Raw genomic sequence first — 13,305 nt, forward strand, 5'->3', positions numbered from 1 at the left:
AAAATTAATCGTGGTTAATTTGAGTTAATCATGAGTTAACTGCGATTAATCGACAGCCCTAGTTATATTCATTCTTTGAAACAATATAATTTAATCTGTTCTGTAACTTCTAATATTACCATAAAACTTTAATATAATGTATGAATTTAGAAGTAATTAAAGCTGTACTTAGATAAACCAGCTAAAATCTTAAGAATCACCAGAACTGATATGGTTAACTTAAATTATGTAATCAATGTGTCTAATCCTACGTCTAGTCTTTTGTTCTCAGACAAATGTCAATCCTTGAGACCTCCCAAGGTCCCCCAGCAAAATCAGGAAAGACCAGGCTTGACATTCCTGATATTTCTAGGGCAGGGGCAGGCAAATTTTTCGGCCTGAGGGCCACATTGGGTTTCCAAAATTGTATGGAGGGCTGGTTCAGGCAGGCTGTGTCTCCCCAGACAGCCAGGCATGGCCCAGCCCCCATCTCCTATCCGATCCCCCAACTTCTCATCCCGATTGCTCCCCCGGGACTCCTGCCCTATCCACCGCTCCCTGTCCCCTGACCACCCCCAAGACCCCCCCACTCCTGACTGCCCCCCGGGACCCCTGCCCCATCCAACCCCCTGCCCACACCCCCGACCTCCCCCGGCTCTCTATCCAACCCCCCCTGCCCCCTTACCGCACTGCCTGGTGCGCCAGTGGCTGGCGGCACTACAGCCACACAGCCCAGAGCACCGGGTCAGGCTGCAGCTCTGCAACTGCGCTGCCCAGAGCATTGCGCCAGCGACGCAGCGCACTGAGGCTGCGGGAGAGGGGGAACAGCGGGGGAGGGGCTGGGGACCAGCCTCCTGGGCCAGGAGTCAGGCAGGAGGGTCCCGCGGGCCATAGTTTGCCCACCTCTGTTCTAGGGTAATAAAAACAAACTGAAAATCTTTACAAAATATGTACTTTCTATATCCAGAAGAAGCAAAAAAAAGGACAAACCAATTTTTTTGTTTAAAACCCTTTAGAGCAGTGAGTTTCCATTCAATAGGAAACGGAATTTTCCCCACACAGGAAGTCAGCAGAAGTGTTTATTCCTTTAGACCAAACTGCCTCTCTCCATTTCCCTTTTCAAATATTTAAGTTACATCTCTTACCTTTATATGGCTTTAAGTATTTAATGCTAACCCAGCCCCTTGTTGGGCTGTCATCAAAAAATTGTACATGTACACGAGAGGATTTTCCTTTCGCTCTGACTACTGTTTCTTCAGTTGGGTGGTTGTATACAAGACACGGCCACCAAGGGTACCCTTCCATCTTGGCCCAAACCAAATCACCAGGTGAATAATCACAGGAGACACTGCAAAGACAGACACAGAACTTGATTAACAGGTGCAAAGTCAGTCTCTTCATAAAAGTTATAGCACTACCTCTAAGTCAAACTATTTATCAGACGCTCCTAGAGAGAGGGGTTGGTCTCAGCAGGTCTTGGTTGCTCTTGGGTTAACAGTTATATTCTACATGCAAACACTTTTACCAAATAGAACCTGGTTCTTACACTCCCAAAGACCTCTAGCAAACCCAGTAGATTATACATGGGGGTGTAAAAATACTGGACATAATTTAGCTAAAAGGGAAAAATCTTCAGGAACAGATTTTCAAGAGCAATTAGCAGCCGCAATTAAGAACAGATTTTTAACAGAACTCACTTCTCACTAAGGGAAGTGCCTAAAACTTTCGAAAAACCTCAGCAGCTAACAGAAATAGGACTGTTGAATGCTGAGAACTTTAAAAAAAATTGGAAAACAATGGCCTGTTTTTCAAATCAGCAAGAGCTGGAATCCAGTGCTGATTAGCACAGATTTTATAGCACATATTAAGACGTCAAACAAGCAATAATATTCAGGAAAGATTAACTAAATGCTAATTGATTCACCATGGTTTCTTTAAGCTAGAAGAAAAACTGTTTCTTCACAAATGGCTATTCAATGTTTCTTTGAACATGATTTTCACTAAGCGCTGAAAGAAATTATTTCAAAGCTGTTTTAAGTCCTTTCACCGCCCCAAAAGACAGTTTTATTTAATCTACACTAGCAGTTTATTTCCAGTACTGGCTCATTCCTAGCAACAAGGGTTGTGAGTTCAATCCTTGAGGGGGCCATTTAGGGATCTGAGGCAAAAATTGGGGATTGGTCCTGCTTTGAGCAGAGTGTTGGACTAGATGACCTCATGAGGTTCCCGTCCAACCCTGATATTCTATGAACAAGCCAGTTTCAGTGAAAACGGACTTCCTGTATTTAAAAAAAAAGACACATACTTTATCTGAAAGTTGTAAGATTATATAAAGGTTTGCGTACCCCACTGTACATTTGTACGTTATTAAGAATCTGGAAAATTTTCTTTAACAGCAACTTTATAATAATTACACATAAAAAAAGCTTAAAACACTAAGATTGCAACATTAAGCACTCAAAAATTAGGAAATGCCAGAATTACGGTTTCAGAGGAACAGCCGTGTTAGTCTGTATTCGCAAAAAGAAAAGGAGTACTTGTGGCACCTTAGAGACTAACCAATTTATTTGAGCATGAGCTTTCGTGAGCTACAGCTCACTTCATCAGAAATCAGCCCCTTGTATGCACGCATTATAATACAGTAATTAAAATGATCACACTTTATTTCCACAGCACCTTCGTCTCATTTAACATACAGGATGGATGGTGCTCACTGAATAAGCAGTGATTCAATATTTTGTTTTCTCCTTATTCAGTGTGTGACTATAGGACAGGTCTACACTACTAACTTACATTGGTGAAATTACATTGCTTGGGGCTGTGAAAAATCCACCTAACCCCCAGTGCAGACAGTGCTATGTCAACAGGAGAGCTTCTCCTGCCAACATGACTATTGCCTCTCAAGGACGTGGATGAATTACAGCTGATAGAAGCTCTCCTGTACGTGTAATAGAGTCTTCACTAAGGTCCTGCAGTGCTGTAGTGTAGATAAGAGATTCTCAACCTTTTTCTTTCTGAGCCCCCCCCCCCCCCCCCCCACATGCTATAAAAACTCCACGGCCCACCTGTGCCACAATAACTGGTTTTCTGCATATAAAAGCCAGAGCCATCGTTAGAGGGTAGCAAGCAGAGCAACTGCCTGGGGCCCATGCCACAGGGGCCTCCACAAAGCTACACTGCTCAGGCTTCAGCTTCAGCCCCAGGTGGCATGGCTCAGGGACCTGGGCTTCAGCGCAACCTTTCTACCCTGGGCCCCCGTGAGTCTATTACTGGCCCTGCTCTAAACACCGTATTATTATTAATTTTTTCATGGGTTTTTCTATGGCGCTTATCACTACGGTATTCATCTTCACAATACCGCTGTGAGATGAGGGGGTGATGAGATGAGATGAGGAGAGGCCACACGACTGGCTCCATCTGGTGGGAGTGCTGAGAAAAAGCAAAGAAACCGACCCCCTTTCGCGCCACCCTCCCAACGCCAACCGGCCGAGCGCACCCGGCCCATAGCAATTCCCGCCTACCAATGCCCCCGGCACCACCAACAACAGCCCCAGGAACTCCCACACACCCGCCTACCTGGGGGCCCGGGCCGCCTTGGTTCTCCCCTTCCTCGCCCCATGGGCCTCGACTCCGCCGGATTGTCCCATCTCCGCCGCGCCGCCTCCGGGAGCCAGGGCTGCCTCATCCCCGGCTGCCTCGCTGGAGGCCCAGGCCTTCCGCCTGTCTGCGGCCGGAGGAGAAGGGGCCTGGGCCTTGGGGAAGAAGCGGAGCAGGGTGCTTTGCCGAGACATGGCTGCGGCGGGAACCAACGACCTACCGCCCAATCCGGCCAGAGCGCGAAACCCACTTCGTCAGCCCCGCCTCTGCTGGGGGTGGAGGGACCCGGAGGAGGCGGGCCTCAGGCAGCGCTTGCCCAGAGCCGTGCCTGCCTCCCACCGAGCGCCGGCCCCGGCCCGCCCCATATAAACTGGTATTATGTGCCATATTAATAATCTGGCCAATTTTTCACTGCGTAGCCCCCCAAGTCACTGTACAGCCTTGTACCCACTGCACTGTGGCATCCTGACGTGCACCCTTCACATGCCACCCACTTCCCTGTAGCTCTATTATCTGCTAATCAATTGCACCAACGGTGCAGCAAGGTGGGTCTAAATTATGGTTCTCTAGATTTCTGCAGCACAATAGATTGGAGTAGGCTGGGTGCAGTAGAGTGGAGATCCTGCAGCAGTTTCACGTAAATTAAAAAAAATAAGGCTTTTATTGCATTAAATATGATAGTGGATACTACAGTGTTCCCTGTGCTATTAATTTTTTTAGTAAATTCAAATTTATTTTATGCTGTCTTCCCATAAACCTGGACTGCAATGACAACACGATTTGCACAAATGTCCAGTCTTGGCACCCAGGATTTGTTTTCAGGTATTTGCTGAGCTTGAGAAGCTGGGATTTTGAAATATGGATCTACTCTACAACATGGCTCCTAAAATAGCCTCGATTTCTAGAGAAAATAGCTTCATTTAAATAGTCTCTTCCCAAGAGATAAGCTCAAGAGTCATCAGATAGCAATAGATACTATAAGTGAGATACACTTTCTGAAAGACAAATGATGTAGTAAAACGACAAAGCATAGGTATAGAAAGCTGCCCATTAATAAAAAGAGACTGAAGAGTGATTATATTTTTTATATTTTATATTTCTTAATTCACTTTTTTTTTTTTTGTAATTTCCTGAGGCTTGATCTGGTAAAGAATATTCATTATCTTATAGCTAACAATGCTGACTTGATCATTGTATGCCAGGAAATGTTATAGATTTTGGCTATTGATACCCATTTTGGGTGGTATTCAGTGAGATACTGGGAGAAATCATTAAACAATTTGTGAGCACATAGAGCAGGGGCAGGCAAACTTTTTGGCCTGAGGGCCACATCAGGTTTCCAAAATTGTATGGCGTGGCCCAGCCCCTGCCCCCTATCAGACCACCCATGCTTCTCGCCCCCTGGTGGCCTCCCCAGGACTCCTGGCCCATCCATCATATAGCAGTGTAGACGAGAAGCTTGGGTGAGTAGAAAACCATGCAGGATTCATCCCCACAGGGTTCAGGTGTGTCTTTACTCTACTTGCCTAAGCAGTGCCTCACCATCTATGCTGCTATTTATACCTGATCTAGGGGGGCATGTAGTATATTTATATGCTGCCAAAAGGAGTGTGCAATGTAGATGTACGTAGAGACACGTGAGGTAATTGTACTGCTGTACTCAGCACTGGTGAGACCTCAGCTGGAGTACTGTGTTCAGTTCTGGGCACTACACTTTAAGAAATATACGGACAAATTGGATACAGTCAAGTGGAGAGCAACAAAAATGAAAATTTTAGAAAACCTGACCTATGAGGAAAGGTTCAAAAAGTTGGATATGTTTAGTCTTGAGAGAAGAAAACTGTGAGGGATCTGATATCAGTCTTCAATTATGTTAAGGGCTATTATAAAAAAGATGATGATCAATTGATGTCCATGTCCACTGATGGTAGGACAAGAAGTAAAGAGCTTAATCTGCAGCAAGGGAGATTTAGGTTAGATACTAGGGAAAACTGTCTAACTATGAGGATAGTGAAGCACTGGAATAGGCTTTTAAGGGAGGTAATGAAGTCCCCGACATTGGAGGTTTTTAAGAATGGGTTAGGCAAACACTTGTCATGGGTGGTCTAGGTATATTTGATCATGCCTCAGTGCAAGGGGCTGAAATAGATGACCTCTTGAAGACCCTTCCAGCATGATATTTCCATGATTCTACAATTCTGTGAGACTATGGAGCCTCAAACCCATTGAAGCTAGTGGATACTGAGGGTACTCAGCACCTTCCAAGAGATAGACAGACTCCAGTTTGGCAGAGCATTTCAGATGCTTAAATCCATCCTTGTTCAACTAGACATTTAAGCACATGCTGAATTAGGGCCTCAGTACTGTAATTTTTGTGGCCCCTATTGTGACACCCCTCAGGGTATAACCTGGACTGCGGAACTGCTGTGTCCCCTTTTACTCTCTGGATCAGGATACATCTCACACTGCTCTGCTAGCGACAAGCAGCCCCTTCTGGCTTCGCTCTCACATAGCAACTAGCATGTAAAGGCACACCCAAAGTTACATGCAGGCTCTCACAATCTCTTATGCACTATACACAAGGAGACACCAGCAAATCCCACGTTATACTGTTTTGTTCATTGGATATAATAGCATTGCCAGCTACAATTGGTCAGTTACATGTTGGAAATCATTCAGAGAAAGACTGATGTTGAAACAACAGAATTTATTGATGAAATGCTGAGCATGTAAAACAAATTGCATCAAGCCGAGAAACAGCATTTCACCCACGATCTAACTTGTCTGCATTCTGTTAATCCGAACATATATTTTTATTATTTTATTTATTTATTTGTATTGCTGAAGCACCAATGAGCCCTAGTCATAAACCAGGAACCCATTGTGCTAGGTGCTGTACAAACACAGAACAAAAAGCTGGTCCCTGCCCAACGTTATTATCTAAAGTAGCAGCACCTGGTGACTCTCAATAATGCAACTAACCTCTTGTTATAATAAGGGGGGGAAATAACATTACATTTACTCCTAAAAATAGACCTTTTTTCAACCAAATATTTCAGTACGTTGACATTTGACTTCAAGCTACATTATTCAAATGTTAACTTTATAGTGGATGTAGGGTTGCCAAGAACACCTGGTCAAAAAGGGACCCTGGCAGCTCCGGTCAACACCGCTGACTGGGCCATTAAAAGTCTGGTTAGTGGCAGAGTGGGACTGGCAGGCTCCCAAGAAGCAGTGGCTCCTGAGAAGCAGCCGGCAAATCTGGCTCCTAGGCGAAGGAGTGGCTGGGAGGCTCCATGCACTGCCCCCTCCCACAGGCGCCGCCCCAAGCACTGGCTCCGCAGCTCCCATTGGCCAGGAACCGTGACCATGGAAGCTGCAGGGGCAGTGCCTGCACATGCAGGCAGCACACGGAGCCACCTGGCTACCTCTCCTCCTAGAAGTCAGAGGGACATGTTGTTGCTTCTCGGGAGCCGCCTGAGGTCAGTGCCACATCCCAGCCTGGAGTCTCCTCCCGCACCCAAACTCCCTCACAGAGTCTGCACCCTGCACCTCAACCCCCTGCTCCAGTCCCGAGCCCTCTCCTGCACTCCAAACCCCTCTGCCCCAACCCAGAACCCCCTCCTGCATTCCAAACCCCTCATCCCTAGCCCCACCCCAGAGCCCACACCCCCAGCTGGAGCCTTCACCCCCTACCGCACCCCAGCCCCCTGCCTGAGCCCTGAGCTCCCTCCAGCATTCCAAACCCCACAACTGCAGCCCGGAGCTCCCTTCTGCACCCCAAAGCCCTCATCCCCAGCCCCACTCCAGAGCCCTCACCCCCTGCCAGAGCCCTCACGCCATCCCGCACCCCAAGTCCTTGGCCCAGTCTGGTGAAAAGCTGGTCTCCATATTGGAAGAGAAAGTTCAAGGTCTGGAGCAACAGGTATTGACTCTGCGTTGCATAAGAGAAACTGAAGATTTCCTGGACAGACGTCAGGTTATGCTTCTATAGAAACAATATTCTGAAGATTCAGAGCAGGCTGCACTGCGGAGACAGGAGGACGGTGAAGAAATTTGGCAGCATGTGACCTCCAGAAGAAGAAAGGGGAGCGTCCTTGTACCAGCAACGCAGATACAGGTAAGTAACCATTTTCATGTTCTCTCCACAGGAACTAATGCGAAGAATGGACTAGATGATACATCTGAGGGAAGGGAACAGAAGGAGATTCCTCCTATTGGAAGGCATGAGATGCACAGTCCTAGGGTTGGGGGTTCCACGACCACCGCTCCCAAGAGAAGGAGGCGGGTGGTGGTGGTCAGGGACTCTCTCCTCAGGGGGACTGAGTCATCTATCTGCCGCCCCGACCGGGAAAACCGAGACGTCTGCTGCTTGCCAGGAGCTAGGATTCACGATGTGACGGAAAGACTGCCGAGACTCATGAAGCCCTCGGATCGCTACCCCTTCCTGCTTCTCCACATGGGCACCAATGATAGTGCCAAGAATGACCTTGAGCGGATCACGGCAGACTACGTGGCTCTGGGAAGAAGGATAAAGACTCATCAAGTCATCACTTCAGAAGTGAGCTGTAGCTCACGAAAGCTTATGCTCAAATAAATTGGTTAGTCTCTAAGGTGCCACAAGTACTCCTTTTCTTTATGAGGGGGAAAGGATTCCAGGAGAGCTGGCTGTATTTTAAAGAATCCTTATTGAGGTTACAGGGACAAACCGTCCCGATGTGTAGAAAGAATAGTAGATATGGCAGGCGACCAGCTTGGCTTAACAGTGAAATCCTTCCTGATCTTAAACACAAAAAAGAAGCTTACAAGAAGTGGAAGATTGGACAAATGACCAGGGAAGATTATAAAAATATTGCTCGGGCATGCAGGAGTGAAATCAGGAAGGCCAAATCACACCTGGAGTTGCAGCTAGCAAGAGATGTTAAGAGTAAGAAGAAGGGTTTCTTCAGGTATGTTAGCAACAAGAAGAAAGTCAAGGAAAGTGTGGACCCCTTACTGAATGAGGGGGGCAACCTAGTGACAGAGGATGTGGAAAAAGCTAATGTACTCAATGCTTTTTTTGCCTCTGTCTTCACGAACAAAGTCAGCTCCCAGACTACTGCACTGGGCAGCACAGCATGGGGAGGAGGTGACCAGCCCTCTGTGGAGAAACAAGTGGTTTGGGACTGTCAAGGTTCCTTCCCCACTCTGAACTCTAGGGTACAGATGTGGGGACCTGCATGAAAACCTCCTAAGCTTACTTTTACCAGGGTTAAAACTTCCCCAAGGTACAAACTATTTTACCCTTTTGCCCCTGGACTTCCACTGCCACCACAAACTTTATCTGGGTTCCTGAAAAAATGTAGTTTGGACACGTCTTTCCCCCCAAAATCCTCCCAACCCTTGCACCCCACTTCCTGGGGAAGGTTTGGTAAAAATCCTCACCAATTTGCATAGGTGACCACAGACCTAAATCCTTGGATCTTAGAACAATGAAAAAGCATTCCGTTTTCTTACAAGAAGACTTTTAATAGAAGTAAAAAGGAATCACTTCTGTAAAATCAGGATGTAAAATTTCTGTAAAATCTTACAGGGTAATTAGATTCAAAACATAGAGAATCCCTCTAGGCAAAACCTTAAGTTACAAAAAGACACACAGACAGGAATATTCATTCTATTCAGCACAAGCTATTTTATCAGCCATTTAAAGAAATCATAATCTAACACGTATCTAGCTAGATTACTTACTAAGTTCTAAGACTCCATTCCTGTTCTGTCCCCGGCAAAAGCATCACACAGACAGACCCAGACCCTTTGTTTTTCTCCCTCCTCCCAGCTTTTAAAAGTATCTTGTCTCCTCATTGGTCATTTTCGTCAGGTGCCAGCGAGGTTACCTTTAGCTTCTTAACCCTTTACAGGTGAGAGGATTTTTCCTCTGGCCAGGAGGGATTTTAAAGGGGTTTACCCTTCCCTTTATGTTTATGACAGGGACTATTTAGAAAAGCTGGACGAGCACAAGTCCATGGGGCCAGATGCGCTGCATCCGAGAGTGCTAAAGGAGTTGGCGGATGTGATTGCAGAGCCATTGGCCATTATCTTTGAAAACTCATGGAGATCAGGGGAAGTCCCGGACAACTGGTAAAAGGTTAATGTAGTGCCCATCTTTAAAAAAGAGAAGAAGGAGGATCCTGGGAACTACAGGCCAGTCAGCCTCACCTCAGTCCCTGGAAAAATCATGGAGCAGGTCCTCAAGGAATCAATTCTGAAGCACTTAGAGGAGAGGAAAGTGATCAGGAACAGTCAGCATGGATTCACCAAGGGCAAGTCATGCCTGACTAATCTAATTGCCTTCTATGACTAGATAACTGGCTCTGTGGATGAGGGGAAAGCAGTGGACGTGTTTTTCCTTGACTTTGGCAAAGCTTTTGACACGGTCTCCCACAGTATTCTTGCCAGCAAGTTAAAGAAGTATGGGCTGGATGAATGGACTATAAGGTGGATAGAAAGTTGGCTAGATTTTCGGGCTCAACGGGTAGTGATCAATGGCTCCATGTCTAGTTCGCAGCCGGTATCAAGGGGAGTGCCCCAAGGGTCGGTCCTGGGGCTGGTTTTGTTCAGTATCTTCATAAATGATCTGGAGGATGGTGTGGATTGCACCCTCAGCAAGTTTGCAGATGACACTAAACTGGGAGGAGAGGTAGATACGCTGGAGGGTAGGGATAGGATACAGGGGGCCCTAGACAAATTAGAGGATTGGGCCAAAAGAAATCTGATGAGGTTCAACAAGGACAAGTGCAGAGTCCTGCACTTAGGACAGAAGAATCCCATGCACCGCTACAGACTAGAGACCGAATGGCTCGGCAGCAGTTCTGCAGAAAAGGACCTAGGGGTGACAGTGGATGAGAAGCTGGATATGAGTCAACGGTGTGCCCTTGTTGCCAAGAGGGCCAATGGCATTTTGGGATGTATATGTTGGGGCATTGCCAGCAGATCGAGGGACGTGATTGTTCCCCTCTATTCGACATTGGTGAGGCCTCATCTGGAGTACTGTGTCCAGTTTTGGGCCCCACACTACAAGAAGGATGTGGAAAAATTGGAAAGAGTCCAGCGGAGGGCCACAAAAATGATTAGGGGACTGAAACACATGACTTATGAGGAGAGGCTGAGGGAACTGGGATTGTTTAGTCTGCGGAAGAGAAGAATGAGGGGGGATTTGATAGCTGCTTTCAACTACCTGAAAGGGGGTTCCAAAGAGGATGGCTCTAGACTTTTCTCAGTGGTAGCTGATGACAGAACAAGGAGCAAGGGTCTCAAGTTGCAGTGGGGGAGGTTTAGGTTGGATATCAGGAAAAACTTTTTCACTAGGAGGATGGTGAAGCACTGGAATGTGTTACCTAGGGAGGTGGTGGAATCTCCTTCCTTAGAAGTTTTTAAGGTCAGGCTTGACAAAGCCCTGGCTGAGATGATTTAGTTGGGGATTGGTCCTGCTTTGAGCAGGGGGTTGGACTAGATGACCTCCTGAGGTCCCTTCCAACCCCGATATTCTATGATTCTATGATTCAAATCAACAGGTTAATCATTAATATTTGGAGGATTTTCTTGCCAGGCTGTATTAGGAGGAGAACATCACCAGACAGCCATTTAAATTGTTTTATTTAACTAAAACAACAATGTTAAGTATTCTGGATTTTTTTTCTTCAACAGGAAACATAATATTTTAACAAAAAAGCATCCGTCCCTCACTTCTCACATTTATCTCCTGACTTCTTCTCCTTGTCCAGATCTTGTTCTTCTCCTTGTCTCAACAATCTTCTATTCACTGAACTTTTTGAAACTTTGCACTTTTAAAGAGAGGTAAGGGATTGACTCTGTGTACACAAATTTGCAAAGGGACAATAGAGTTGAGGTCTGTTATTTCTCACCTCTATATATTATTTATTTATTTTAAAACATTTTTGCTGTTAACAAGCATGTTACCTCTGGAGACACAAATCCACAGTTTGAGAACTGCAAAACTAAGCATCTCTGATCGTATCTTCTAGACTGAGCACTGAGTCCCATTGGGTAGATAGATTAACCTAAATAATCTATACAGAAGCCTGTGGAACCCCATAAAACTGGGTCCCTAATCCATGAACTATTAGAACTCATTTACAAAACTTTCCTTAAACATTACAGGAATATATTGTCTCATACTATAGAATTAGAATTTATAATCCCTATTCCATGATGAGATATAATGTATCTTAATTAAAACTATCTTTAGATAGTTTTTTCCTCAAAAATCCAATTTAAATTTTAAAAAAATCTGATTTTTTAATTTTTTTAAAGTAATTGATTTTTATCCACCCTGACAGTGGGGCATGGTGAGGGGAAGGATTGGTCCCCAGCTGGAGCAAGGCAGGGGCCAGGGGCAAGATGAGCACAGCAGGGTGGGGGGGAGGATTAGTCCCTGATGACTGGAGCAAGGCAGGGGCCAGGAGCAAAAGCACAGCAAGGTGGGAGCTAGGATTGGTCCCTGGAGCAAGGGAGGTGCTGGGGGTAAACTGCAAGTGCAGCCAGGCTGGGGAGTGGGTAAACACATGGGCGTCTCTCTCTGCACTGAGCTGAGGGCAGAGGTGCACTGAGCACAGGGCTGGGGGTGCAGGATCTGGGAGGGAGTTGGGATGCAGGAGCAGGCTGGGGGTTGGGGTGCAGGGTCTGGCCAGGAGCTAGGGTGAGAGAGGGGGCTCAGGGTTGGGGCAGGAGGTTGGGGTGTGGAGCACTTACCTGAGGCAGGTCCCATTTGGTGCGAGGGGTGCAGGTGGGAATGTGGGGGGGTGGGGTGCAGGAGCTACCATTTGGTGCTCAGGGTGGGGATGTGGGGGGTGCTGCGGATGTGGGGGGTGCAGGAGTCAGGGCTGGAGTTCTGCGAGTGTGGGGGGGTGCAGGAGTCAGGGAAGATGGGGTCATGGGGGTACTCCCAGCCCCCTGCCCTGAGCGGTTCACAGCAGGGGGTATGCCCTGATTCCACCCCCTTCCCCAAGACCCCATCTTGGCCTCTTCTCCAGCTCCTCCCCCAAGTGGCAAGCATGCTGCGGCTCCACTCCTCCCCTTCCCTCACGCCAGCAAACAGCTGTTTGGCAGCAGGGAAAGGGAGGGAGAGGGGGTGGGACGGGAACACAGCACACTGGGGGAAGAGGTGGGGAAGGAGCTTGGCTGCTGGCAGAGCCTGCCCTGCTGCAGCAGGAGCCCCAGGAGCAGGCAGCACCAAGCTTCTGCCCCCGCAGGAGAGAGTGGGGGGTGGAGAAGAGCGGACTGGGCTGGGGCCCCTTTGGAGCGTGAACCTGGTGACATGGCACCAGTGGTGCCATGGTAAATCCAGTACTGCCTGTGTGGAACAGGAAGGCACTGCTGGGTGAGGAGGAAGCCTATCAGTTGAGGAACCTGGAAGACAAAGGGTTGGCACAAGGGCCTGTGCTTGACATAAGGCTAGGAACCAGACCTCTGGGGAGAAGCCCTGGGTGGTATTGCTGATAAGAGTCCAGGACAGAGCTGAGGAAAAAGCCTGAAGAAAGGCTAATGGTAAAAAGTAGTTCAGAGAGACAGCAGCAAGGTATCTAACAGAGCAGACCTTGGCCGCTTGTCCTTCATTCCCTGGACTGGAGCCCAGTGAAGGGTGGGCCTGGGTTCCCCTACAGCCACTAAGAAGGCAGTGTGAAACCCCCTGACATAAGGAGATAAGAACTACTTAAAACCCTAAGAGAAGGG

The 13,305-nt window shown here is 47.3% G+C and overlaps 1 protein-coding gene across 2 annotated transcripts in view; it reads right to left on the reverse strand.

Moving 5' to 3' along the window:
* Nucleotides 1-3,840, reverse strand: part of MSH6 (mutS homolog 6) — a 27,805-nt gene extending 23,965 nt beyond the window's left edge. The window contains exons 1-2 of one of the 2 annotated variants that reach the window (XM_073339262.2): nt 3,556-3,840; nt 1,125-1,327 (exon numbers count right to left, since the gene is read on the reverse strand). In XM_073339262.2, coding sequence (XP_073195363.1) covers nt 1,125-1,327; nt 3,556-3,770 — 418 coding nt within the window. In that variant the 5' untranslated portion in view covers nt 3,771-3,840. The remainder of the gene's footprint in view (nt 1-1,124; nt 1,328-3,555) is intronic. The other variant, XM_073339261.1, reaches the window with a different exon arrangement.
* Between the last annotated feature and the right edge of the window lie 9,465 nt (nt 3,841-13,305).

This window comes from Lepidochelys kempii, chromosome 3 (assembly GCF_965140285.1).
Source record: "Lepidochelys kempii isolate rLepKem1 chromosome 3, rLepKem1.hap1, whole genome shotgun sequence".
Taxonomy (NCBI): Eukaryota; Metazoa; Chordata; order Testudines; family Cheloniidae; genus Lepidochelys; species Lepidochelys kempii.